Source organism: Myotis myotis, unplaced genomic scaffold (genome assembly GCF_014108235.1).
Source record: "Myotis myotis isolate mMyoMyo1 unplaced genomic scaffold, mMyoMyo1.p scaffold_m19_p_19, whole genome shotgun sequence".
NCBI classification, from domain to species: Eukaryota; Metazoa; Chordata; class Mammalia; order Chiroptera; family Vespertilionidae; genus Myotis; species Myotis myotis.
Window position 1 is genome coordinate 12640082 of NW_023416323.1, and position 27372 is coordinate 12667453.

Below are 27372 nucleotides of genomic sequence, written 5' to 3' on the forward strand. Positions count from 1 at the left end.
GTTTATCAGGCGGTGCCACTTCTCTCCTTAATACAAATGTCTTTGCTTAATATCCACCCTCCAGGTGATGAAAGCTGTAAAAGTGGGAATGAAAGAATATGAGCTGGAAAGGTAAGCTGCTGTGTCTCTCTGGGTAAAGATTAAAATGTAAAAACAGTAATTTATGTTCCCTGAGCAAATAGCAGATGAGGTGCCTCAGCGCCGCGGCAGATTGAATGGGGACTATGAGCAGGGCTTGGGCACCGTGGGCAGAGGCCTTCTCCGACTGTGGCCACTTTGCTGGCACTTGGTAGAGTGTTTGATGGTAATGGTCTGTGATTACTTCTGAGGCTGCTTTAGTGCCTCATCATTTCACTCCCTGGACTTTGTTTGTGCAATTTGTAGGAAACTTTACCAAAGAGCTGCTATTGTGACTCTGAAGGGCCCTGTGAAACAGCCTGTCATTTATGTGTAAACACGGTCATTATGTCTGCTGCTAGGACAATGGGGTCTCAGGATGGCTAAGTGGCTCATAAAGTGTTCAGAAGAGCTCCACTGGCCTTGGCCTGCCTGTGCAGTGCGGGCATCCTGGGCTGCCCCGCCATGTGGGTGTGGCCTGCCCAGTCCTCACCTGCTCCAGGGCCCGGGCTCAGCATGCTGCTGCCAGTGGCATGAGGAATCCCTTGGTCAGACCCGAACTGCTCCAAGGGCTCCTTCCACCCATGTCCTGGGTCACCCACCAGTGACTGTACCAACTGGAAGCTCCCCTGGGCAGAGGGAGGGAGAAGCTGCCATTCCCCCCCACACCCATCACATAGTAGGAAGTCCACGTTTCCCCCTCTGTGACATAGTAGGAAATCCATGTTTCATTTCTGCCCCAGTTCCTGGCACAGAGCTTCTAAAACCCTCAGAATTCCCCCAGTGACAGAGTCTGTTGTTCATAACTAGAAGCCCAGTGCACGAATTTGTGCATAGGTGGGGTCCAGCTGGCCCAACCCAATGGGGCTGATCGGGGCCAGGCCAGCTGGGGGGAGGGGCCACCCAGCCCCGCCCTCAGTCGGGGTTGGGGGGGCTGATTGGGAGTGGGGCCGGTCAAGGGGAAGGGGCCACAGGCGGTTGGGGGGTACCGATCGGGGCCTCCATCGGCCAGTTGGCCACCGCAGTGCACATCATAGGTACCAGTTGTTCGGGCCGTTCCTTCATTCCAGTTGCTTGGCTTTTATATAGATAAGCCCCTTTCAGCCACACCTGAGTTTATGCTAATGAAGTGCTGGTGACTGGGAGAGAGGCTGGAGATTGAGTTCTGACCAGTGATTTTTTTCAGTTGTGCCTCCGTATGGAACCTCTATAAAAACTTTGACCCACAGGGTTGGTGAATGCAGTGGAGATGCTGGGAGGAGTGCTCCTAGAGGGCATCTAAGCGCCACACCCCTTGCCCCATACCTTGCCCTGTGCATCAGTTCCATCTGGCTCATCCTGAGTTGTAATCTTTATAAGAAAGTGGTAATAGTACCTGAAGCGCTTCCCTGAGTTCTGTGAGCCATTCTGGCAAATTATCAACCCAAAGAGGAGGTCATTGGAACCCCAGATTTAAAGCCAATGAGTCAGAAGTACTAGAGGCCTGGACTTGTTATGTCTGAAGCGGGGATATACTTGTGGGATTGAGATCTTAACTCTGGCAGTTAGCGTCAGAAGTAAGGGGTAGGACACCAGTTGGTGCCCACAGAGAATTAGAGAGCGGGTGGTTGGAAAACCCACACATTTGGTGTCAGAAGTGTTGTGAGTACAGAAAAAAGAGTATTACCTTTTACCCTCGGCCCCTGTCCCGATCCTGGACTGCCCTTTCCTACCTGGCCTTAGAGCTTGGCGCTGCCTCCCCTTGCCCACCTTGCAGGGCCCAAGTCTGCCTGGGGCACCCTCAGGGCCTGTGCTGCTTCCATGTCCCCCTCCCAGCCTTTCTGGCCTGCCCGCTTTGTCAGTACTGGATGAGGGCGAGGTGCAAACGGAGTCAGTGGTGGACAGCAAGGGCATTAATGGTCACCATCACATGGCTTGGGAGTATGTGTCTTTTTCAAAGTCTAACCCTGAAAGGAGTCCTGAGCAGGGAACCTCTGGGTTTTTCCCCTCTTCCCCCTGGGGGGATGGAGCAAGTGCTTCGTCGGGGACCCAGGAGGATGGGGAAGGGCAGGCAGAGCGCCAGCCTTGGCCTCCCTGCGGTCTGCTGCAGTGCAGTATCTGCTCAGGATTCCCAGCGTCCTCACCCCCAAGGATCTGGGCAGGAAGAGGTCCGCCCGCTACCAGGGAAGCGGGGTGGGGGGGGGGGGGGCGCGCAGGGGTCTCTGAGATTGGCACTGTCCCAGGAATCTGGTCTCATCTTTATTGGCCTATAGTGACCCACAGCTGATGCCCCAGTGTGGAACCCTGCCGTCCACTGCAGCTGGCCGCCGTGTGCCCTATGCTGCAGGGAGCTGAGCTCCAGAGGTGACTCTTAGGAGGAGCCTGAGCTTTCTCCCGCACCGTGTCCCAGAGCCCAACCCCGCTGCAGCCAGACAGGCCTGCATGTGAGCTCTGGGTCAGGGGCCTGTGGGAATACTTCTTCCAACTCCTTACCCTCCACCCCCTCAAGGTAATGCCAGTCTTTTTTTTTTTACTTTTTAGTAGGAAACGGCAAATACTGCTGCCGCCCCCAGAATAGTGTAATGAACCTCAAAGTTCCCTCCAGGATTTTTGTTTAGTTTAGTTTTGTTGGAATATTTGAGACCAAATCCCAGGTATGTCATTTCTCCTGTAAATGCATCAGTGGGCGGCTCAGTTGATGACGATATATTTTTCCTTTACATAACCACCTTGTCATTATCACATCTAACTACGTTAGCAGCAGATCCTCAATATTACCAATATCTAGTCCATATTGGGCCAAAACTATCTTTTTTTGAGTTGGTTTGTTCAAGTCAGGATCCTAAGTCTGTGAGTTGCATTTGGCTGTTGTTTGAAGGCTGGCTGTTGTTTGAAGGAGGGTCTCTTTTAAGGCCAAGCCCTGGGAGAATACTTTGTCTTCAAACCGCTCAGCCTCTACCCCCTCCCCCATTCCTGGACTCAACTCACTGCTGCTGCCTCTGGACCCAGGGCAGCTTTCAGAGAAATGAGATCGTGGCCAAAAGCAGCTGCCCTGAGGTGCTGTGTGGCATTAGTTCAGCCCGATGTGCAGGTGTGTGCACCGAGGTGACCTGCTGTGCCTGTGCCCAGCTGTGGCCGGTCATGGGCGACACCGAGGGGAAGCAGTGCCTGCCCTCAGCTACGATCTGAGGGTCCCTGAGAGCTGAGAGCAGGGGGCTCCCGGGGTAGAGGGTGGGTGGAGTTGGGGACTGCTCTGGGGAAAAGCTGAAGTAGACATGATAAGAGCAAGAGACAGAGACTGTTCCTGAAGGACAGGTGGGTGGGGTGACCTTTTCAGACAGAGGTGTCACCCCCTGAAGATGGTAGGTTGTGCTAGGACATTGTCACATCCTGGGGTGTCCCTGGCCCTGTGAGGTGGCACATTGCTCTGTCGCTGCCGAGAGCTGGGTCAGTTTTGTGGTCTCTGTCCTTGGGAGCCTGGAGGTTTCTTCTTGGAGGCTCCACCTCGTTTACCTGCAGTGTCTGACCCACAGCTGGTGGCAGGACACACATGTGGGTGGGTTGGATGGATGGACGAGAGAAAGAATGAAGTGTCCTGAGCTAGTTTCCTGCTGTCGCCTGTGCCACTGTGAACGCGCCTTTTCTTGACCAGGTGAAGAATATAAAACCTCATCCGAAGCGCTAGTTCCCCACGGGGTGCGGCCCTGTAAGCGCAGGCTGCACTGATCCCTGGGTTAGAAGAGTGTGCCTAGAACCTGCTGGACATTCTCCCGGGGGCATGGCCACCCCAGCCCCAGAACGGGGCCGCGGGCAAGAATGGCAGGGACTCCTGCGGGTCGGGACTGGAGCGAGGGTGGGGGTCGGGGAAGGCGGGCAGGAGACGGGCTGGCGTTCTCCACGGCGGGCACACCGCCACCGGCACAGGGTGCTCAGACTCACTCAGACATGCTGGCTACCAGGAGACCACTTCTAAGATTTATGCTTTTAAAAATTTTATTATTGAAAGTTTGTTATAAAATCTTGAGGGCATGTTAAAAAAAAAGAGTGAGCTGATGGCAGTTATTAAGACACCTCCTCCTTCGTGCTGTGCCTGGGAGTGGGGTTTCAGAGGGAATGAAAATCACTTTCCACAGTTGAGGTGCAGTAAATTGTGTTAAACCAATAAGACATTAATGTTTGGGTAAATCGGGCGCGAACAGCATCGGACTGCAGGCCCAATCAGGCAGGCCATTCTGCCGCTCATATTATTTAATGTTAGTGGCGTAACCAGCTTGTAGCCGGCTGGCATGGGGCTGGCAGCTGAATCAATTACCTGCAAACACTAATTTAGAGCATGCTCAATTGGCTGTGTAAGCAGGTCCCGGTTCACATTTGCCACAAGGAGATTAATAACTTGATGTTTTTGACAGCCTGGGACCTTAATTGAAATTACGCTCCTTCTCTCCAAGCTGTGAATGGGGCATTTCGGCCCTTCCCTGACAGCTCCTATGGGGATTGTGCGAGTCGTTTGAAAGGCAGAGGGACTGTGAGGTGTGCTGGGGACAGCATGGCGTTGTCCTCCTCCCTGGGCTGGGATCCTTCTTGGCAAACACCCCAGGCCCATCTGGAGACCATCGCATGGCTTGGCCTCGGCTCTGTTCCAGCCCAGGCAGCAGCCCACGGGACGCCTCCCGCTGCCTTTCAGTCCGTTAATGAAGAACTTGCCCAGCTGTGCTCCTGGGGGATCAAAGTCTCCTTGCCTTTTCCTGCCCTTTGGTCCGATGGAGCGAGTCATGATTCTGTGTGTTCTTGTGCCCGCTGGACCCTGATTGGGGGTGGGGTATAGAGACCCAGCCTGGGGGTTTCTTCCAACAAATACCACTGCTAGACACACCACACACACACACACACACACACACACACACACACACACACCCCTCTCACCCATACCACATGTTATAAACATTACCCACACAGACACATGCACACCCCACATACACCACACACACTCATTCCCCATACATATTCACACACACCACTCACATACCCCTCACACACTACACATACATTTATACACAACACACACACCTGCCACACACAACACCTACCACATGCATCACACCACACACAATAAACACCTGCACCCCACACATACACTCATTCTCCATACATATTCATACACACTACTCACATTCCCTTCACACACTACACACGCACCATATACAATGCCTGCCACACACACCTACCACGTATATCACACCACACACACATAAGCACCCTCTACACATATGTACCCCACACATACCACACCTCTCACATACCTCTTACACACACATTCACAAAACACAATACACAATACCTATTACATACTAGTACACCACACACCACACATGTACAATACATACATATACTCCCCTACACACATACACACCACACACATACCACTCACCCCATTCACACACTCACACATACCGCATCACTCACACGCTCCGCGCACTCACACATCATATGCACACAACAGGCACACACTCCACCCAAGCCACACGGTGCTGGGTCAGATGGTTGGTCTCTCACTTCACCCACTCCAGGCAGCAGGTTGCAGAGCCCTTGCTGTGTTCTTGTTGAACAAGGCCTTCTTTTTCTTTTTTGAGGATTACAAAACTTAACTCCAGTCAGCATAATTGGAAGGTGGGAGAGTTAAAGGAAACCCACAACCCCACTGGGCCCTGGTGATTATGGCTGCGGAAGGCACGGGCAGTTGAGGCAGACAAGCTGCTTCTGTCCGCTCCCCCGCCCCGCCCCCACAAGGCCTTGCCCTGCACGGTTGATGAGCTTATCCCTCACTCTACTCCCGCCCCCCCCCCCCCCCCCGCATCAGACTGGCTGCATCTCCAGCTGCCTCTCAGCTTAGCACCCTCTTCTTCCACCAGTTGGTCCCTACTAGAGCCCTGTCACCACTGAAGACCATCTCTCAGATGCCTGGGCCCTTCTCACTCTGGGTCTTGCCTAGAGCTCTCCCTGTGGGGCATGCTGGTCATACATGTCCCTGACCACAGCCCTCATGGGTCCTGCAGAGGATCCAGTTTTCATTGATGATGGACATCCGCAAGAGGCTCTCATCTCCCTCCTTCCTGGAGGTTCTGGAGATGTACAGCCAGCTTCCAGCCACTTGGGAGTGGGCAGCCGGCAGCCTGGGCAGTCCTGGGCACCAGTGAGGCGCCCTCAGTTACCTGTCCCCATGAAAGTGCTAGAGTTTTACATGGGGCCTTTGGGGGCTTTGGGGCCTCTGAGACCCACACCCCTGGGTAAGAACAGATGTGATAGGCCCTCTCTGTGGGCCTGGTCACTGTCCGTGGGCAATGCCCTGTGACCTCCATCGCAGACACAGCCTCTCTCCGTTGGCCACTTTGAGGGGTGAGCTGTGGCATGGCTCATTCAGAAAGGGCCCTGATGCCCTGGCCCACGTGGCTTAGATGGTTGGGCATCGTCCCATACGCTGGAAGGTTGCCAGTTCGATTCCTGGTCAGGGTACATGCCCACGTGTGGGCTCCTTCCCTGGTAGGGGGTGTGCAGGAGGCAGCTGATAGATGTTTAGTTCTCACATCGATGTTCCTCTCTCTCCCTCTCCCTTGCCCTGCTTCTCTCTCTAAAAATCAACTAGAAATCCTATAAAAAATAAACAAAAAGGGGCCCCCAAGACCCCAGGTCTGGGTGTGGTGAAAGCCGCTCTTTGCCTGTGGTGTGAGCTGGTGCAGGTTTCCTGCCAGCGCTTCCTGGACTGTTGGAGACAGGCCACACGTTGCCCACCGCGGGAGGGCTTAGGAAACCCCCGTCTGCGCGGTGCCCCTCAGGGAGGCAGCCCGAGTCCTGCACCGCGGCCACCCCTCAGTGAGCTGAGCCCTTTCAAAGAGCCTGGGTCGCCTCGGTGGGCAGTTCCTTGGAGTTCAGAGGAGGCTGCACCACCCCATGCTAGCAGAACCGTACCGGTGCCCACCAGCCTGCTCTGTCCACACCACCTGGCATGAGGGAAAGGAGTTGCTCTCTCCAAGAAGTTTGGCAGAGGCTCGTGTTGGAGAGTGTAGCTGGGGCCTCGGTGGTGGAGAGGATGTGGGACTCTGGCTCAAAGCAAGGATAGCACAGTTTGCCTCTAAGAGTAATTGAGAAATGGGCACATTTAGGGTGCAAACCAGCCTGGCATCCAGCCAGGAAGTGAGCAGAGGACCAGGGGGAAGGGCTTCCTGCAAATACGTACCTGGTCATCGCAGCTGTTGAGGACAAAGCCAATGGAAACTTCCTTCTGCAGTGCCAGGCCAGGGGGTTGCCCTTGAGAGAATCCTGTTGAGTGACGGTGCCAAATGGCATCGTAGTGATTTGACTCTAGTGCAGCCGTGGGCAAACTACTGCCCGCGGGCCAGGTCCGGCCCGTTTGAAATGAATAAAACTCTTGAAAAAAAAGACCGTACCCTTTTATGTAATGATGTTTACTTTGAATTTATATTAGTTCACACAAACACTCCATCCATGCTTTTGTTCCGGCCCTCCGGTCCAGTTTAAGAACCCATTGTGGCCCTCGAGTCAAAAAGTTTGCCCACCTCTGTTCTAGTGTTTTATCTTGGAGCCTGATTCTGACTGTTGATTTCCAATAAGTATTTACCACCAGCTTAAGGAAGGAGTGTGTTTTCTCTGGCTTGCTAAGAGGTTTTCTTAGGAAAGGATGTTGAATTTTATCAGCTGCCTTTTTGGCATCTCCCGTGTGTGTGTGTGTGTGTGTGTGTGTGTGTGTGTGTGTGTGTGTGTGTTTTAAGCAATTAAAAAAACTTTGTATTTTAGAACAGTTTTAGATCACAGAAAGGTAAAAGGAATACTAGACAGCTCCCACAGACCCTGCACCCATATTCCCCTACTGTTAACATGCTTATGATGCATTTGTCACAACTCATGAACTGTATCGGTACATTGTTATTATCTGAAGTCCACACTTCATTCCAGTTTCCTTAGCTTTCACTTAATGTCCTTTTTTCTGTTCCAGGTGCCACGCATTACATTTGTCCTGTGCCCTTAGGCTTCTCTTGGCTGTGACAGTTTCTCGCTTTCCTTGCTGTTGGTGATCTTGACAGTTTTCAGGAATACTGGTCGTGTATTTGGTAGACTGTCCTTCCATTTTAGTTTTTACGATGTTTTTCCACCTAACCCCTGTCTCCGTACTGTCATCTTCAGAGGGAAGTGGCTGCACAGACTGCACATAAGGAGTGGGGTTACACTCTGTCTCCCCGGGGGAGGGGGAGCTACACACACTATTGGCTCTTCTTCCCCATTTATTTATATAGTCAACCATTTATTTACTTAAATCTATGTAGATATATATTTTATACTTTGGATTGTAATTTGATATTATGCTATTTATTTTGTTGCTCAGATCACCCCAGCTTTGGACCCTGGGGACTTTCATTTGGCTCCTGTGTCCCTCTGACATCCCCTTCTCCCCTGCATCATTTTGCCTTTTGAACACATCCTTACTTTCTGCCACCACCAGATGCTCCAGGCTCATCTTGTCTATTCCCCACTCCAGCCCTAGAATCAGCCATTTCTCTGAGGAGTCCTGGTTCCTTCTATTGAAGAATGGTATTAGACACCAAGATTGGGGACTGGTATACCTGAGATGAATTTCATGACCAGACTTCTTGGTGTGTGGCCAGCATGGCTTCCATGGCACACACTCTCCTTTGTCTTGGTGGATTACTATTTTAACAAACTGCAGGATTGAAATGGAGAGGCAGTGTACGCTAGTGGTTAGAGCATGGTCTCTACTAGAGACTGGTGTCCTGAGTTTGAGTCCCAGTTCTGCCACTTGCTGTGCCTCAGTTTCCTCATTGGAAAAAGGATAATGTAGCACTTCATAGATGGTTAGGAGGATTTGGTGAGTTAATGTATGGACAGTGTATAGAACAGGGCCGATGACATCTAGTAAGCATTATAAATGATTGCTTTGTTGTTCATACTAGCATTTTACGTAGACTCAAATAGGGGATTGAGCTATACATTTTAAACTCTCTTTGCCATATTTTGAGATTATGATGGGAAAATCTCCACAGTGTTATGTTTTCTAGGACAATTTAGAAAGCATAGGTCTGTCTGTTCCTTGATGATCTAAAGAGGTCCTTTGATCCCATCAGAAATTGTGTCTTTGAGGAGAAAGTCTTTAGTAACGTTCCAGATTTTCCTGGGGGGTTGTTGTAATCTGACTCCATCCTCTTAGCATCAAAACAGTACGTTTTCCTGGAAGTTTTTATTTTCAGCAAGAATTTTAAACTTATTAGAATGGAGTTATTTTATTTTCTGCAGTACCTCCTCTTTATCTGTTATTGTGTTTCCTTTCTCATTCCTAATATTATGTGTCTGTGTTCTTTCATTATAGCTTAGCATTGCCAGGCTTATATCAGTTTTGTTGGTCTTTTCATAAAATCAGCTTTTAAATAAGCATTTATCAGCTCTGCTGCTTGTCCGCTTCATAGATTCCCTGTTTTATTAACTCCTTTCTCCTCCCGTCCTGACCTTGTTTTGAACATCTGTCTTTTACTTAATTGAATCTTCACTTATTTTCATTCTTTTGCAAGAGCTGAGTTTTGCTAATACATTTTCTAATGCTGCCTCGACCACATCCTGAGAAGTTTGGATTGATTTGATATTTGACCTGAGGAGTGAACTAAGAACATTTCTTCCAATTCCCAGATAGCCGTGGTTGTTTAACTGCCTTGGTTAACTTTTTGTTGTTAGTTTCTGGCTTTGTCACCACTGTAGTTAGAGAATGTAGTGTGTGTAAATCTTATTTTTCTTAATTTTGAGATTTTTTTTTTCTTTGTGGCCTATTTAGAAATGTTTTTGCCAGTATTTTATGGAATAAAATTAAACATTTTTTGGTTTATTTTTAGAGCACATACTTTGGTGTACCTTAACCAGTTAACTGCAATGCGTCCAAAACGGAAGCCATCCCTCTACACGTCACAATATTTTGAATTTAATTTAAAAATCAATTTACATGGGGGATAGGGGAGGCTAGGGGACTGTCTAGGGCGGGGGGATAAAATGGACACATATGTAATACCCTTTGTAATACTTTAAGTAAAAAATAAAAAAAAATAAAAATAAAAAAAAAATCAATTTACAATGAGTATTATAAAAATAAATATATTACAATTCGGGTGTTCTTGGATATTTTTAGCTAAAAATTCTCACGAAAAATGATTTTAAAATCGGTCAGGGCTGCCACTTAGGGAAAACATTTTTTTTTAATAGGTGCGCATGACGTGTGGGGAAGGTTCGCCGCTTGCATCTACGGACGCTTATGGCGCACAATGGGTTAAATCGTGTTCCTTACCCTATTCCAGTCGTCTGCCTCCTCTCTTTGTTTTGTACATTTACTCCAGTATTAGGAGAGATGGTTTAGTGCATCCTCTTTGTGATTCCCAATAGGTTTTTGTTTTATTCATTTCCATACCAAGTTGTTTGAAGCATTCAGGTTATGATCATTACATCTTCATTGTGCATTTTATCTGTTTGCAGCTTACACGAATGAACCCCTTTTGACCTAACTAACCCTTGTGCCTGGAATCTGGCTTTATTAAATGTTCTTTTCGTTGCATCCTTCCTGGTGCACCTTGCTTACTCCTCTGTTTTCCACTTTGTTTGCTGGGGACAGTTAGTTCCCTTGTTCCAAACCGAGCGCCTCCCAGCGCTGAGCGAGCTGTGGTGCATTTGTCCTGAGGACCAGCACGCTGGCCTCTCGCCCGCATCCCGCGTGGTGCTTTCTGGTTTCTGTTCTGCCTTTCTGGCTTTTAAGCTTTTGTGTCGTTAGCAAGTTGGTGAAGTTTCCTTTGTTCTCTTTTATATACATTCCATTTTTGTTGTAGAATTACTTTTAAATTAAGAAAATACGAGCTGTATTTCTCTACATTTTCTATCTTTGTTAAAAAGTTAGGTTATTGATTTCTCGCTTTGAAAAGTTAGAAGTTTAGCATGGTTTTACTCTTCTTCTCCTTCTCTGTCTTCCAGTTTTTTATTGAATAACTTCTCTTTCCACCATTTTCAACATTTGCGTTGTTTTAGAATCATTTTAGTAGCAGTTATTTAGAGGTAGCCCTGTCTTCCTGGGTCCAGTGCGAACCCCTGGGTTGTACAGTGTTTGCCTTCCTCCAATGCAGCGATTTGCAGCCTTTTCCGTCTCACGGCACACATGCACTAATTACTAAAGTTCTGCGGCACACCAAAAATGTATTCTATTTTTTGCTGACCTGACAAAAAAATTCAGTATAATTTTGACTCATTCACACCAGACAGCTATTGTTGTATTGTCTGTTGTCATTTTTTTTATTTGACAATCTAAGGGGAAAGAGGTCAGTGCCCCTGACTGAATAGTCAGGTATTGCATGTTTTACGAATTCTTGCGGCAGGCACACCAGGGTGCCTGCTATGGCTCATGGTTGAAAATCCGTGCTCTGATGCTTTGCTTTGACCTTGCACGTTGAGAGTCCTTTTGTTGCTGCCTACATGAAGGATGGCTTCACTGGGGGTTGAGTCTTTGTTCAGTGAAACTATTCCCTCCATTGTTGCTGGGGATCTTAGGCAAATTCTCTTCATTCTTTTTTCTAGGGAACTTTTTTGTTTTCTTGCCTTGATGTTTAGAGAATTCTTTCTTTATTCTTAAGAGTAACAGGATTTTCTGAGGATCTCTCTTGGTACTTTGGACAGCGAAATCCTGCCAGCCTCAAAGCCAGGGAAGTGGCCCAGGTGAAGATGGCCCCTTGAGAACGGGTGTGAGCTGGGTGGTGTTAACTCAGAGTTCTTTAGCTCAGCGGGTCACTAACCTTTCGGACCTCACAGGCCACCGCAGACCACCGGTTGGCGACTGCTGCTTTAGCCAGTAGGCGGTGCTGCGGAGGGCCATACACCTCAGGTGGCCAGACTCAGATCGGGTGCATTCTGACGTAGGCCAGTGAGGGGTAGAGCAAAGCAGTCACACCTGACAACAGACCAGATGAGGTGAAGGAGGGCACAGGTAACGGGTCCAGGATGTTAGCAACAGCCTGTGGAGGCAGGAACAGCTTGGCCACCAGCGAGGCTGGTCTGCCCACAGAGGACAGGCTAGTCACAGGGGCCACTTGTACACCTGAGTGGGAGTGTCACACGCTGTGTTTCCTGTCTGTTATCCCACTGGCCACTCCCTGGGGGCAAGCATGTATCCTCTTGGGCCGTGTTATCTGAGACTGTGATATAATTATCATGTCTCCCTGACAGATTCCACTCCCAGTCTCTCTGTGGCTCCCTCTCAGTTACAGGAGCGAGTGTGGTGACTCGTTGGGGGACAGAAGCTGTGCAGACAGGCTTGGGGTTGCCCCTGCGAGCTCCCGTGAACGGGAACTGGCTTTTTAGTCAGAACAATGACACCTTGAGCCTTTTCTTTTCTTTTGGAAAAAAAAATATTCTTATTGATTTCAGAGAGGAAAAGAGAGAGAGACACAAACATCAGTGATGAAAGAGAATCATTGATCGAATGCCTCCTGCATGTCCCACGCTGGGGATCGAGCCTGTAACCTGGGCATGTGCCCTGACCAGGAATCAAACCACTACCTCCTGGTTCATAGGCCCGACGCTCAACCATTGAGTCACACAGCTGGGCTTGGAGCTTTCTTTTAAATTCCTTTTTCAGCCCTGGCCAGTGTGGCTCAGTGTTGGCCCGCACACCAAAGGGTCTCAGGTTCGATTCCCAGTCAGGGGCACATACCTGAGTTGCAGGTTCATTCTCTGGCCTTGGTTGGGGTGTGTGTGAGGGGCAACCAATTGACCTGTCTCTCTCACATCAGTGTTTCTCTCTGTCTCTCTCTCTCTCTCTCTTCCCCTCCCTCTCCCTCTCCCCATCCCTCTTTCCCACCCTCTCTCTAAAAATCAATGGAAAAAATATCCTCAGGTGGGAATTAACAACAATAAAAATAATTCTTATTCCACATGTTCTGGATCCCCTAGATGCCTGCTCCAAGCTCTTTTCTCTTCTCTCGTAATTCTCCCTCGTGCATCAGTGGAGTTCTCAAGCTGACTTCCCGTCACTCCCTCACACCGGCTCTGCTGCCCACCGATTACGCCCATTTCATAACCTCGTCACACCTTTCACCTTAGAGAGCCCTTTCCCATCGTGGCCTGTTCCGTGTGCTGTCCGTCCTTATGGACCCTATGAAACATGGGCTAGAGCAGGGGTGGGCAAACTTTTTGACTCGAGGGCCACAATGGGTTCTTAAACTGGACCGGAGGGCCGGAACAAAAGCATGGATGGAGTGTTTGTGTGAACTAATATAAATTCAAAGTAAACATCATTGCATAAAAGGGTACGGTCTTTTTTTTTTTTAGTTTTATTCATTTCAAACGGGCCGGATCCGGCCCGCGGGCTGTAGTTTGCCCACGGCTGAGCTAGAGACTCTCCTTATGTTTCCTCCCATTTCCTAGTAGGAGGCTTGTTCTGGCTCCTTCTGCACGCGGACCCAGCGCTGTCTGATCATCCCCAAGATGCAGGGTACTGTTGAAATTGCTCAGGCCCAGAAAGGGCAAGGAGAGTTTGGGCTTCCTGTGGATTCACTGTGCAAGGGGAGCCACCCAGAGGAGCTGAGGAGGTGGGGGTGTGAGCCACACCTGGGGTGTGCAGGCATCTTCCCCACAATGGGTTCCCTGCTTTGGCCACAGCCCATCAGATGGTCTGCCTTCCGCTGGGGTCCCTGTGGGTCTCCAGAAGCTTCTGTCAGGGTAAGGACTTGGTGTGTGTGTGTGTGTGTGTGTATGTGAGGGGGACCCCTGAGGTTCCCACTTCTCAGTCCCCAGGAGGAATTTTCTAGCAAGACAAAGGCCAGAGGCCATAGACTGGTAGCCTCTGGGCTGTTTCCAGTGCACAGGCCATGGCGTTTTTGGCCCATGCAGTGGGGGTTTTTCTGTTCGTTCTGAGTCAGTAATTAAAAATCGGGAGGCTTTTCCCAGAAAGTGAAATAGTAACCTGGGGCTGGTTTCTATAGAGCATCAGCCAGGGAGCTGAGTACAGGCCTTGGGGCAACCGACACAGGTCCCACCCGTCCCTGCTGCCTCCCTGGCACTGAGGCAGACCTTTTAATCACCCTTTCATCCCTCTCATGCCATTTGTAGTTGAGTAAGATTTCTCATACCAGTGCTTTATCAAAAGAGAGGGAAATAAAGATGATTTAAGGGCCATGCAGTTCAAGAAGAATGGGAGAGCCATGGGGAAGACCGCTCCTCATGCCCCCCCACACCCCCCCCACCCCGTTCCCTGCCAGGTGCCCTGCATCTCGGCTGGCCCTGGCCTCACTCCCACTCTGGAATGGCCTTTCCACTTTCCCTACACCCCCTCCCCCACAGAACCCCGTGCAGATGGGGGGGGTGGGGGGCGGGAGGAGAGTGTGGACCAGGTGCCGTCTCAGAGGGGAACCTGTCCAGTTTGGTTCTGACCCACAGCGGGCCCAACGTCTAGTGAGGAATTCCGTGGGAGCCGTTACTCGGTTTGGCTCCCAGAGCAGGTTTGGTACCGGTTTTTAGAAAATTCTCATTCAGATCTGTTACATTCTGGTGCAGAATAATGTTCCCTGTGGGAGCAATTATTCTGGGCTGGGAGTTTTCCCTCCTAACTCTGAATTCTGTAGGTGTTGTGGAGGGTTTAATCTCGGAACTCTGAAAACCCGTTTCCATGTCTGCCAACAGGCATGTCTGCTCCTGAAGCCTGCAGGTAATTTGTGATGGAGCCACAGAGAAGGTTTCCCATTCAGAGGCCCCGGCACAGGCTCCACGGGGGCTGCTGTGAAGTCAGGCTTGAGCCCCACGCAAGCCTCCTGGCCAGGCCAGCCTCTGCCTGTGCCCTGGCCCCCTTGGTCCGTGGTGTGGAGGATGGGTGGTATGGGCCTTCGAGCTTCCTCCAGCAGTTGGCAAAGGGCAGGCCACAGTCCCAGCCATGGCCTCCCCACAGGGTGAGGAACGGTGCAGGGTCAGGGTGGCGGTCAGGAGATGGGCCCTGGCTGCTCTGCCCACTTAGCTCTCACGTGGATATGGGACTCTCCACACCCTGAGCTTGAGGCTCAGAAGAGATGAGGATGCCCAGGGAGCCAGGCTGCTGATGGCTGTGGGCACGTCCAGGGTTGGTCGCAGGCCTCAGGCCAGGGGTCTGGGCGAGCATGTTGTCACTGTGTAGTGTGGGGACCCTTCTAGGCCCCTAGCACTGCCGTGCCCCATGGTCTCCTCCTGTCCTCTGCTTCTGTGAGCAGAATGAGACAATGGCCTCTTCCCTTGGGTGAGGCCTTGGCCCCAGGCTGGCCTCTCTCTGCTCCAGCCCCTGCAGGAGCCTGGCAGGGGGGCTGCAGGAAATGGGTCTGGGTCTTGGTACTGCAGCTCACAGACCCAGCTGTGTTCGTGTTGATTCCATCATTTTGTTAGAAAAGCCAGTTCGCAGCCACGGAGCACCGGGGCGCACACCTCCTCACGCTGTGCGGCAGTGCCCTCCTGGACTGCCCTCTGTGAGTGTGCCACACACAGTGCCAGCCCGGTGGTCAGCACTGTGACAGCAGTTTGGGGCCCCATTTGTGAGTGGCAGTTGCTGACCTATTCTGGGTCTGGGCCTGGGTCTGGGTCTGGGTCTGGGTCTGGGTCCGGGCTTGGGTCAGGGTCAGGGTCTGGGATGGGCCTGTGCCATGCCACGACCTTCAGGAGCAGCACTGTGGCCAGCTCAGGTGTCTCTCCTGGGCACCCTGCCTAGGGCCAGGTGCACGATAGCATCTCTAGCCTGGGGTGTCTAGGGCTTGGCGGAGGGCCCTGCCTGTCCAGCCCTTTCTCACAGTAGATGCCTGGTGGCCGTAGGGTCAGGGTCTGGTGGGCTTTGTATTTGCTGTTTTACTTTGTCTTGCTTTCATCCCAGTAGGAGAAGTGGGGTTTGACTGTTCTTCTTCCTGGACCTCAGCTGGTGGCTGTGGAGATGAGCCCACCAGTGGGTGGGCCCTGCCCCGTTGGGTGTTAAGTAGGTCTTCTGGGGGCAGGCGGCCTTTAGAAAAGTGGTACCAGCTACAGGACTGGGAAAGGAGTCCCTTCTGAATACACAGTTTGCAAACGGGGTACCTCCTTGCTCCCATTAGCCACAGACACTGGCCTGTATCTCAGGGGCCCTCGGCAACATTCTGCTAAGAGGTAGGAGGGGCTTGACCATGACCTAGACAGCTGGTGCTGGCTGAAGCTGGACAAGTGTCACTATCCCACAGGCGAAAAGACGCACGAAAGAGTGCCCAGGTGCCCGAGTGAGCCTGGGGCCCCGGCTGCTAGCAGGACCCATCCAATGAGAAGGTGCTTTGCTCCCCAGTGTGGGGTTATTCAGAATAGGCTCCAAGCACTCGATATATTTTCAGCATGAGCTGGAGTCTTTGAACCATTTATCTTGGCAGCTCTTCTTGAAACGGGAAAGATGGAAATTCATCTAGGTGCTGAGAAAGGAGCCTGGGAGAAAAAAGTGTCTGGCGCTACCGTGATGGGTGGTGTGCCTGGAGATAGTGCTGGTGGCTCAGGGATCAAACAGCTGAGCAATGGCTTCCCAGGAAGGACTCGGGGAATTCTAAGTAGGTAATGAGGAGTGACTTTCTTTTGATTTACAGCAAGACTTGGCCATCAATCTGTAATCCTTTGAAGAGGACAGAAATGAATCTCCGAGAGGCTGCGGTCTGGATGCCTCGGACTGGCAGTCCTCCCTGGGGGATGGGGGGCCTAGAACCTCAGCCAGGGACGGTCTGGGTGGGCATCTGCTTCTCTGCCAAGAGGGCCCAGACCTCCCCTGGCCGGTGAAAGGGTAGGACCCAGTGGGTAAAGAGAAGTGGGCAGCAGAGCCAGGCTCAGTAAGGTGCCCCTCAGGTTTCTGCAAGCTGAAGTCACTTGACCAGCTTTGGGTGGCGAGTGGATGGAGATGCCAGCAGGGGGCCAGTGAGGAGGCTGCTGGGCCAAGCTGGGCAGCCTGCTGTGGGAGGAGAGGGTGGGGTGGAGGAGGAGTTTGGAACTGGAGCTGAGGACTTGCTGATGCACTGATGGTTGAGGGGGAAGGAAGAGGAGGAATGGCGGTGAGTCCCAGGCTCTGACTCGGCTGCCTGGTGGTGTTGGGCCGCGCTCTGCCGACCCTGTCACGCTTCCCCCAGCGTTCCCTTGTAGGCGGGTGTGGCACTGTATTCTCCTACCGCTTACTTCTTTCTCTCCTGCTTCCTGCCTCCCACTCACTGTGTTTCCTGCCTAAAGTGCAGCGGCTCTGCCTTTGGGCTGTGTTTTTATGAGAATGGGCAAGAGACCCCTAGGACCCTGGCACTGCACTTGGGGCTGGCTGTATTTCATGTTCCACCTTGAATGTGTGTGCGGTGTGCATACTCGTTAAGAAGGCCCCTTCACTCTGCCTGCCTGTGGGGACGGACTCACACACACACACACACACAGAGAGAGAGAGAGAGAGAGAGAGAGAGAGAGAGAGAGAGAGAGAGAGAGATGTGCACGCTGGTTAAGCAGGCCCCCTCACTCTGCCTGCCCGGGGCACATGGGGTGTGTGTGCGGGGGGGGGGGGGGGGTGTGCACGCTGGTTAAGCAGGCCCCACACTCTGCCTGCCTGAGGGCACATGGGGTGTGTGTGCGGGGGGGGGGTGCACACTGGTTAAGCAGGCCCCCTCACTCTGCCTGTCCCGGGGGCACATGGGGTGTGTGTGCGGGGGTGGGGGGGGGTGCACGCTGGTTAAGCAGGCCCCCCACTCTGCCTGCCTGAGGGCACATGGGGTGTGTGTGCGGGGGGGATGCACACTGGTTAAGCAGGCCCCCTCACTCTGCCTGCCTGGGGGCACATGGGGTGTGTGTGCGGGGGGGGGGGTGCACACTGGTTAAGCAGGCCCCCTCACTCTGCCTGCCTGGGGGCACATGGGGTGTGTGTGCGGGGGGGGGGGTGTGCGCGCTTCTTAAGCAGGCCCCCTCACTCTGCCTGCCTGGGGGCACATGGGGTGTTTGTGTGTGGGGGGGTGCGCGCTTCTTAAGCAGGCCCCCTCACTCTGCCTGTCCCGGGTGCACATGGGGTGTGTGTGTGGGGGGGGTGCGCGCTTCTTAAGCAGGCCCCCTCACTCTGCCTGCCCGGGGGCACATGGGGTGTATATGTGTGGGGGGGGTGTACGCTGGTTAAGCAGGCCCCCTCACTCTGCCTGTCCCGGGGGCACATGGGGTGTGTGTGCGGGGGGGTTGCACACTGGTTAAGCAAGCCCCCTCACTCTGCCTGTCCCGGGGGCACATGGGGTGTGTGTGCGGGGGGGGGTGCACACTGGTTAAGCAGGCCCCCTCACTCTGCCTGTCCCGGGAGCACATGGGGTGTGTGTGCGGGGGGGGGGGGGGTGCGCGCTTCTTAAGCAGGCCCCCTCACTCTGCCTGTCCCGGGGGCACATGGGGTGTGTGTGTGTGGGGGGGGTGCGCGCTTCTTAAGCAGGCCCCCTCACTCTGCCTGTCCCGGGGGCACATGGGGTGTGTGTGTGGGGGGGGTGCGCGCTTCTTAAGCAGGCCCCCTCACTCTGCCTGTCCCGGGGGCACATGGGGTGTGTGTGTGTGGGGGGGTGCGCGCTTCTTAAGCAGGCCCCCTCACTCTGTCTGTCCCAGGGGCACATGGGGTGTGTGTGTGGGGGGGGTGCACACTGGTTAAGCAGGCCCCCTCACTCTGCCTGCCTGGGGGCACATGGGGTGTGTGTGCGGGGGGGGGGGGGTGCGCGCTTCTTAAGCAGGCCCCCTCACTCTGCCTGTCCCGGGGGCACATGGGGTGTGTGTGTGGGGCGGGGGTGCACACTGGTTAAGCAGGCCCCCTCACTCTGCCTGCCTGGGGGTACATGGGGTGTGTGAGGGGGGGTACACACTGGTTAAGCAGGCCCCCCCACTCTGCCTGCCTGGGGGTACATGGGGTGTTTGTGTGTGGGGGGGTGCACACTGGTTAAGCAGGCCCCCTCACTCTGCCCGCCTGAGAGTCCACAGGCCCAGCCCTGGCCGTCAGTCCCCTTAGGCCCAGAGCAGGCGGCAGAGGAGCCGGGCCGGGAGATGGAGTGGTCTCATGACACCATCAGGGACAGGGCAAAAGCATGTTGTCCCCATCCAGGTAGAGGAGTGAGGAGCCGGGCAGGTTCTGGGATCTGGGAAATGACAGGTCAGGAACATGTGCAGACAGGAAGGTGGTGGTTTTGAAAGAGGGCACAGGGGCAGTGGGGACTGAGCAGTTCTTGGCCCGGCGTGTAAGACACAAAAGCCCTGAGGCCAGGCAGGTTCCCTCAGTCAGACCACTCCTCTGTCAGCCCCTGTGTTTTGTTCAGCAAGCATTTATCAGGCGCCTACTGTATGCCAGACCCAGTTCCGAGCTCTGCAGATGCAGCAGTGTAGGAGAGGCCCTGCTCCCGTGGAGCGCAGTTCCTGGGGAGAGAGGCGCCAGCAGCAGTGCCCGCAGGCTTCCCTGAGATCAGACCACACGCCAGGCCGCCTGGGCCCTGCCCACTGCTGCAGTCAAGTGAGGTACCACCCCCTTCATCCTCATGGCCACCCTCTGGGCCTAGGGGACTACTGTTACGCTCCTTTTATAGGCGAGGAAAGTGAGGAACCAAACAGCTAAGTAACTTGGCCAAGGTCACACCGTTGGCAAGTGAGGGAGCCAGGATTTGAACCCTGGCCATCAGCCCTCTCTCCCACGTTCCTCACTGCTCTGTCCTGGGGACCTTGTGTGATAGAAAGGGGCCCGCCTTTATCAACCTCGCAGTTACAGTTGTACAGTGTAGGGTACCGGAAGGCATGGTTGTCTTTGGGGAAAGTTCTGGTTTTAAAAACAGCTATAAAGATACAGGACAAATACCTGTCACATAATGAATATGGTGACATATAACCTAATGCCATCATCAGGACAGAACCGGCCACCTCGAGGCGCGGAGGGAGATTCTGCCTCCTGGAGTGGAAAGGCTGCCTAAGAATGGCAGGAGGCTCAACTGACAGCCCCCCACCCCCACCCCCACCCCCATGGTCAAGGTCAGCCTCAGGCAGGAAGCCCTGGACAGCTAGGGACGCAGGAGGGGGTGCGGGCAGCGGTCACTGGCAGGGAGGGATGCGCACAGGCGCGGGGCCCCGGGCAGCTTGGCGGGCACCCAGTAAATGCTCCCAAGGATGAGAAGGAGCAGGGCTGTTCCTCCCTCAGGTGGAAGGAGGGCTCGGCAGGCTCCTTACTTAACACTTGGAGGATTTAGGGTCCAAAGAGCATCCAGCCCGGCTGGGGTCAAAGTTGTGCACATCAGAGCAAGGTCATGTGCCACCCCGCCCCACCCCACCCCAGGGCTGTGAGCTTTTCCAGGCGGCCTCGCTTCCTGTGGATGTGGTCACCGGCCCTGGGGAGCCCGGTGGCCCAGTGGTTATCGGGGAATCAGGCTTATAGCCCTGGGCTGGCAGATAAGGGGTGTGTGTTAGTGTCGCAACGTGGTGCATGTGGCAATCGTTCACAAGTGTCCTGGGTCAAAGGCCAACCTCACCAGAGGATGTTAAATGGCAGGCGTTTCTGAAGGCAGGCTTTGGTGCCCTCTGAAGAGGGCTGATCTCTGGGCGCGGTGTGCCCTGCAGAAAACAGTCATCTCTTCAGGACCAGGACTTTCCTGAATGGTGCCCAGGTGTCCACACGGGCTAGGAATCACCTTTCAGGTTGTCCATTTCTAGAGCTTCGATTTGCCCCGGTTCAGCAGGCGGATAGATGCCCCTGGGCACCGCCTGTCCTTGCCAAGCAGACCACCGTGGGCACCCCACACTCTGGCCAGTCTGCCGTGCCATTACATTGGATTACAAATGGTTGTTGGGTGCCGGCAGGTGCCCAGAACTGTTCCAGGAGAGACAGGGCAGAGGACACCCTGTCTGTGAAGCTCTGGGGGAGAGAGAAGTAAATTAGTAAAGTGTACAGCATATTTAATGGTGACAAATACTACAGAAAAAAGAAGGCCAGGAAGGTAAGAGAGGGAGTCTTGGAAGTGATTTGCAGTTTTGAACAGGGTGGCATCGAAGGCCTCTTGTAAGAGGAGTGGCGTAAGTTCCGGAGGGGCCCACGGCCCAGGCTTGGGGTGTCATGGGAGAGGAGAGGAACAGCTGAGAGTCAGGACAGGGACGGGGATGGGGTTGAGGTCCGAGAGGCGGGGGGCAGGTCCCAGTCTGGTGGTGGTGGGGAACAGCCTTTGGCTTGTGCTGAGGTGAGACTGTAGGGGGCAAGGGCAGCAGCAGCTGGAGCCCAGTAAGGAGGCCCTGCAGTGAGAGGTGACGGGCTCAGTGTTTGGGTGAGAAGTAGGCAGGTTTGGGCATATTCTGTGCAGGGCCTGGTGAACCCAATGGCCCCGTGGTGATCGAGGCATCTGGGCTGCACCTGATTTTGAAGGTAGAGCCAGCAGGACTCACTGTCAGATCGGGGGTGACTCCAGGGTTTTGGATATGAGCACTGGGAAGGATGGAGTTGCTATGAAATGAGGCAGAGAAGACTGGGGACCACCTGTGCCTGAGGTTGAGGCAGCAGTGGGAGGGCAGAGAAACCTGTGGGGAAGGAGTCACCTCCGGGCAGGTCGCTTCCGGGTCGCTTCCAGCCTTCTGTGACAGGTCCCACGAGATGTCATTGGGAGTCTCTGTAAGTGGACCATTGCTGTGCTTGGGGAAAAGCCAGCATGAAATCAGAGAATGTTTCTTGGAACCCTGGCTTGTGGCGTTTGCTGTTTGCTGTGGGGAGTTGATGAAAGGCATTAATCAAGGCCCAGAGTGGCAGCACCTGTCAGGTAGTGCGCTGATTTCATCATAAGTAGGCCGACTTCCCAAGGATGGGGCTGGGCTGTGACCACACACCTGAGCAACCAGCTGTGGTGCTCCTTGTCCGGTCGGATTTTCTCATCTGGGGAGTTCTTTTTGCTGAGCGCCCCCAGGAAGCTAAAACCAATGCATGTGCCCCAGGGCTGTTGCCAAGCAGCCCTGGTAGGCCCAGTTGCTGGGGAAGGCCTGATGGGTATTCCAGCCAGCCCACCCAGAGGCCAGCTTGCCCTGTGCCGGGCAGGTTGCCCATGCCTGGCCCCGGGGGAGAAAGGTGACCCGCCTCTACCTGAGGTTCATCCTCTTTAAGAGAGGATTTTGAGGGTCTGGTGCTCGGGGGCCCCTGGGCTTAGGTGCCAGCCAAAGAGTGCGGGGCCAGGAGTGCTGGAGCCCGGTGCTGCTGGTGCATTCTGGGGTGAGAGGTGCCCAGGTTATGGAAGCTCCAGACACGCCACGCTTTTCCCCACTCGGGCCATGACCAGTCTGGAGCAGCCCTTCAAACTCCACTGCCCTGTGCGTTGCAGAGAACTGTGCCTGGCCCCTACTGGAGCTCCCCAGACAAGAAAATCCGACCATTCCTGAAACAGTGGGGAGGGACCACACTCAGACCCGGAGCTGCTGCTGGTTGAGGCTCCACCGTTCAGCTCCAGGAGAGCACAGCTCGGAGAGAATATTTTCCTCCGAGACAGCTGTGCTGCCACTGCTGTCAGCTGCGGGCGGAACCCTGTTTCCACCTCCATCACCCAGAAGCCACTCCGATCCTGGCCTGGCTGGCTGGACAGTGGGAGAATTCACCATCAGGCAAGGCTGGGGGCATAGTGGGCCTGGCATAGGTCTTGGCCTTGCATGTAATAAGGCTGATGGGCCAGTGGAACCTTGATCTGCCTCTTCTCTTGACGCCCTGCTGTCTCTGTTTTCCAGCAACCAGAGAGCCAGGTCAGTCTGGCCCAAGAGAGGAAACAGCAGAATGCTGTCAAGCTCTGAGCTGGGGTTGGATAAGGCGGGCGTGGTTCCCCTGCTAAAAGGGCACAGAGTGGGTCCTGGGAGAGTCGGGGGTGGTGTCCTTGCCTCTTGGCCCGTTCTCCAGGTCCAGGGAGCAGATGGATGTGTTCCCTCGGTACCCGGCTGAGTGTGCCAGAAACCCAGTGCCCCACGGTGGCCCTCGGAGATTCTGGTTCCCAGACTATCCCCAAGTCTATTGGTAACATCCTTGGGGCGTGCGTCTGGGCGCTGGGCCAGCTGTGAACTGGAGAGTTATTTCCAGCTGTCCAGGCGGCTCACCCACTGCCTTAAGGCACTTCTCTCCTCCCAGTTCATGGTTAGATGCTTCACTACATTGTTCTTCCTGCATTCGTTTTTCTGCCCCTTTCACTGGCTCTTCTGTGACTTGGTTGTTGTTGGGGAGAGACTGGTTACACCCCATGTGTTATCGAGGGTTTGGAACCCCACCTCTTTCAATGATGAGATTACATGACAGGAAGTGGCGAGGGTCAATGAGAAAACAGGCCCCTCACTGCACCACCTATGCACCTCCGGAAATCACTGTCCAAGTCGCTTAGATAACGCTTCCCCTTGGCTTCTCCCGCTAACGCCGCTGCCTGCTCACCTTAGTGGGCAGTTTAGTTGGATTTATTCTGACGGGCTGTATGCACTTAGCAGTAGAAAAGGATATTTGTCATTTTGCTATACAACATCAAACACAGTGACCTAAACGATTATGACAACAGAGATTCAACCACAGTCTAAAATTTCAGCATTATTTATGACGTCTAGGGGTCCAGTGCCTACAGTGTCTCCTTAATCCAGTCTGTTGCTGGAGCCCTGGCTCCCAGGCCTGCCTGTGTCTGCGATGGCTGTTAATAACAGCTCCTCCCGGCTTCCTGTTTGCCGACGGAAAATCCATCTGAAGCTTTTGCATCTCATGTGGCTGTTAAAAATTGATGTTCCTTTATTGATGTAACTGGTTCCTGCCAACTACTTGGGGACAAATAAAAGTGGCTGAACTCAGAGACAGGCAGAGAACCATTTGTTCATGGAATTGCTGGCCAATTGATGTTGGTAGTTAAACAAGCTATCATTTAAAAGAATCTTGAAAGAAAAAGAGTAGACTGTCTGAGAAGTTCATGTTCAGAGGGATTGTGCCAGGAATGAGATACAGCTGTTCTGAGGGTCAGGCGGGAGGGTGTCCCTCCTCCAGCCTCAGGGCCCCTCCCACTTTGCCTTCCCTGCTGCTGCCCACACGCCGGCCGCCTCCGCAGGCCTGTTGCTACTCTTCTCACATGCCTTGCTTCTCCACCTCTGGGTTGACCACTTGCTCTGCCTTTTGCTGCCGGCCCCCTCCTCCAGGAAGTCGGCTCCTGAGTCCCTTCCCTCTCTGTGGCTGTGCTTTCCCAGCACGTAGCTTCTTTGTCCAACTTCACACCGTTGCAAATAATTAGGGGATCTCTGGCTCTTCGAGGACTCAGGGCCCAGGTCTGCCTTGCTTGTCCATCCTGTGATCACAGCACTTCACAGCTGGTGCGCAGTGGTGTGCGATGGTGTTGCTGACAGACCTGATGAACAAGCCCCAGCGGCCTCCTGGGCACCCGGAGAGCTGGGTGTGACAGATTTCTCCCAACAGCTTCTCTTCCCAGCCCCCGGGATGCAGGGGGGGCGCTCCCAGGAGCACCAGCCCAGGCTTGTCTGCCTGCAGAATAATTACTTTGGACTAGCAACAAGTGTGGACGATCAGGAGGCAATATCATTGATTTTCCCATAAGGGTGCAATTTGTAGTAAGTGAGAGAACCTTCCTGACAATATCTCTCCCGTCTTCACTGACAGGCCCTTGCACCGCCTTCGGGGAGAGAAAAGAGTGTCTCGGGGTGACTTAAGCTGTGGCGGCCATTGAGGCCTCCCTAGTCCCACTGGGCTCATGGCCCAGCGTGGAGGCAGCGTCTCCTCAGCCTTGGGAGGACTGTGCTGTCTTGGTCAGGCAGGAACACCCGGGCCTGGGTCAATGGGAGGTGCTTAACTCCAGGTGGGGTGCTGGGAGCCCCTCCTCTCTCCGCTCATTCTCTTCCCCACCTCCTCCTCTTCTTCCTCTACCTCCTCTCCCCTCCCTGCCCCCTTGGAGCATCTGGAAAACAAGCTGTAAGCCTACGGGTCAGAGGGAGCTCTGGGCCGGGTCAGCCTCAGGCTTTTGCTCTTCTCCCCAGCTCCAGCACCTTTCTTTCTCCTCACCACTTCCTGGAGGCCAGCCCTTTTCCTCCTTTCCTGCTCTACCTCCTCTGACGTTTGTTGAGTGAAAATTCATTGCCAGACACCAGGCTGGCAGAGGACCTGCTGAAAGCCTGGAGGGGACCCCCATGTGCACACTGGCTTTAGACTAGCACATGAGCACTTCAGCAGGCTGGTGTCAGAGCCGAGCAGAGGCACTGTGGGAATGCAGTGAGGGGCCCCGGGAACCCTCTGCCTGCAGCCTTGGAGATTCTGCCCCCCAGGATGCTGCTGAGAGATCAGCGGGCCACAGGAACAGCACGGTGTGACATCCAGTCTAAGTATGACCATCACTCCCATTTCACAGCTCAGGGCACTGAGGCCAGACAGGCATGCCTGGGGCCAGGAGCCCTACCACCAGGGTGAGCCCTGCCCAGAACTGAACAAGGCAGGGTGGGTTCTGAGGGCCTTTGTCCCCCAGCTGGATCCAGGCCCTGAATGCTCCTTATCCTGGGCTGTGGCCAGGTGAGGCCTTAGTGTCTCCACCTCCTGGGACTGGGCAACTGGAAGTGACAAGGGAGGTGACCTGGTGAGTCACTCGCTCTGGGTCCTCAGCTTGGCTTCCAGATTCTGTTTTCCATCACGGTAATTGCATTTATTATTCATAAACTTCTAAAACTGGCTTGTGGGCCTCAATTTTCCAAGCCCCCTGGGCCGTCACAGCTGAGGCTCCTCTGTGTCAGGCTTGCCAGGGTTCCCCCTGTGGCTTTGAGTCAGGATCAGACGCTCAGCAAGGGCCCTTTGAGTTTGGAAATGAAAACAAAGGGTTCCCAGCTCTGAGGCTTTCCGGCTGCCCTGGGAGGCTGGCGTTTCTCTCCTCTGGGAGTGCAGGGCGATGAGGGAGCTGTCCCCTCAGCCACCCCCACTTGGCCACCTCCTTTGTCCCACCTCGACCTCAGCTTCCTAGTGGCCACCTCTGTCTCCCGTGTGTGCCACAGGGCCCTACGCCCTGGGCGTTCCTCGCGCTCCCCCCCCCCCCCCCCCACACACACACCCCAGCTTGTCTCTCTCTCCTCTGCAGGCTGCCCTCCTCTGTCGGTACCGGTCCAGGGTGGGTGCCGCCTGTGTGCTCTCTCAGTCCTTCCCTCGGAGCAGGGAGGGCAGCCTGAGGTGGGCAGGCCCTCACCTGTGCTTGCTGGGCTTCTGACTGCTCCGCCTGGCTCCCTCCTGGCCCTGTACCCACCAACCGCCCAAAGGCCAGGAGCTTCCGCAGCCGCCTCTCACGCCCCAGCTGGCAGCTTCTCCCCCCCCCGTTGAAGGGGTTTGTGTTTTTCACCGCCCCTTCCCCATCGTCTCTGGTAAAGTCCCATTTCTGCATAGATCTCTATTGTACAAAGACAGTTACCTCTGAGGGCATCAGCATCCGTCTGTGGCTCTGGCTCTCCAGAATCTCATCCCTGCCCTGGGGCCTTGGGAAGGCAGATGTGCTGTGTCCCACGGGTAGGTCTGACATGAGGAGAAGGCCCTTTCTGCCTGATGGTGGAGGGCGGTGTGTGCCTGGGAGGCTGCAGGCCGGCAGGAGGGCCCAGGAGGCTCCAGGCCTGATGAGGCACTCTGGACCCTCATGCTCGGGTTCAAGTCTCTTGTTCATAAAGTAATGGGCTCGAAAGGTTTGTCCCTGCCAGGAAGAAAAGGCAAACAAAGACAGGTGCTGGGACAACCTCTGAAGACAACAGGCAGTAGCCCCAAAGCTGAGCCGCTCACACCTGGCCCACAGACACACAAAGGTCACTGGTGAGAATGTTCTGTATGTGGGCTGAGAGCCATCTAGAACTGGGGGCCCCGGAGTCCACCCATAGAGGTAGATAAACTCTGGTGTTTCATAAAGCAAGCACTTGGAGGAGTGAGAACAAACAGGTTTTCACTGGACCCGGGAACATGGGCGGTGGCTCTCCTGAAGGCCAGTCAGCAGAAGAAGCCAGACTCAAGGGCATGCGCTGTGTCATTCCACCAACGCAGAGACCCCGACGGGCAGTGGTGACGGGTCAGCGAGGGCAGGGTGGCAGCAGCGATGGCGCCTGTCAGAGGACTAGAGTGTTCTGGATCTTAATCTAGGGGGCACGTTGGTGAAATTACAACAGTCTGGAACTAATGTGTATGCACCTTATGTTCATTTCAATAAATAGGCTTAGGAAAAAACACACACCGCAAAGCAGGGCCGCTGCAGG

At 54.0% G+C, this 27372-nt stretch overlaps 1 protein-coding gene across 1 annotated transcript in view; it reads left to right on the plus strand.

The window, feature by feature from the left end:
• The window catches only part of PEPD (peptidase D), a 112822-nt gene that overhangs the window by 49378 nt on the left and 36072 nt on the right, over window positions 1–27372 (plus strand). The window contains exon 9 of the mRNA XM_036345892.1: window positions 65–111. Within this exon, the coding sequence (XP_036201785.1) occupies window positions 65–111 (47 nt within the window). The remainder of the gene's footprint in view (window positions 1–64; window positions 112–27372) is intronic.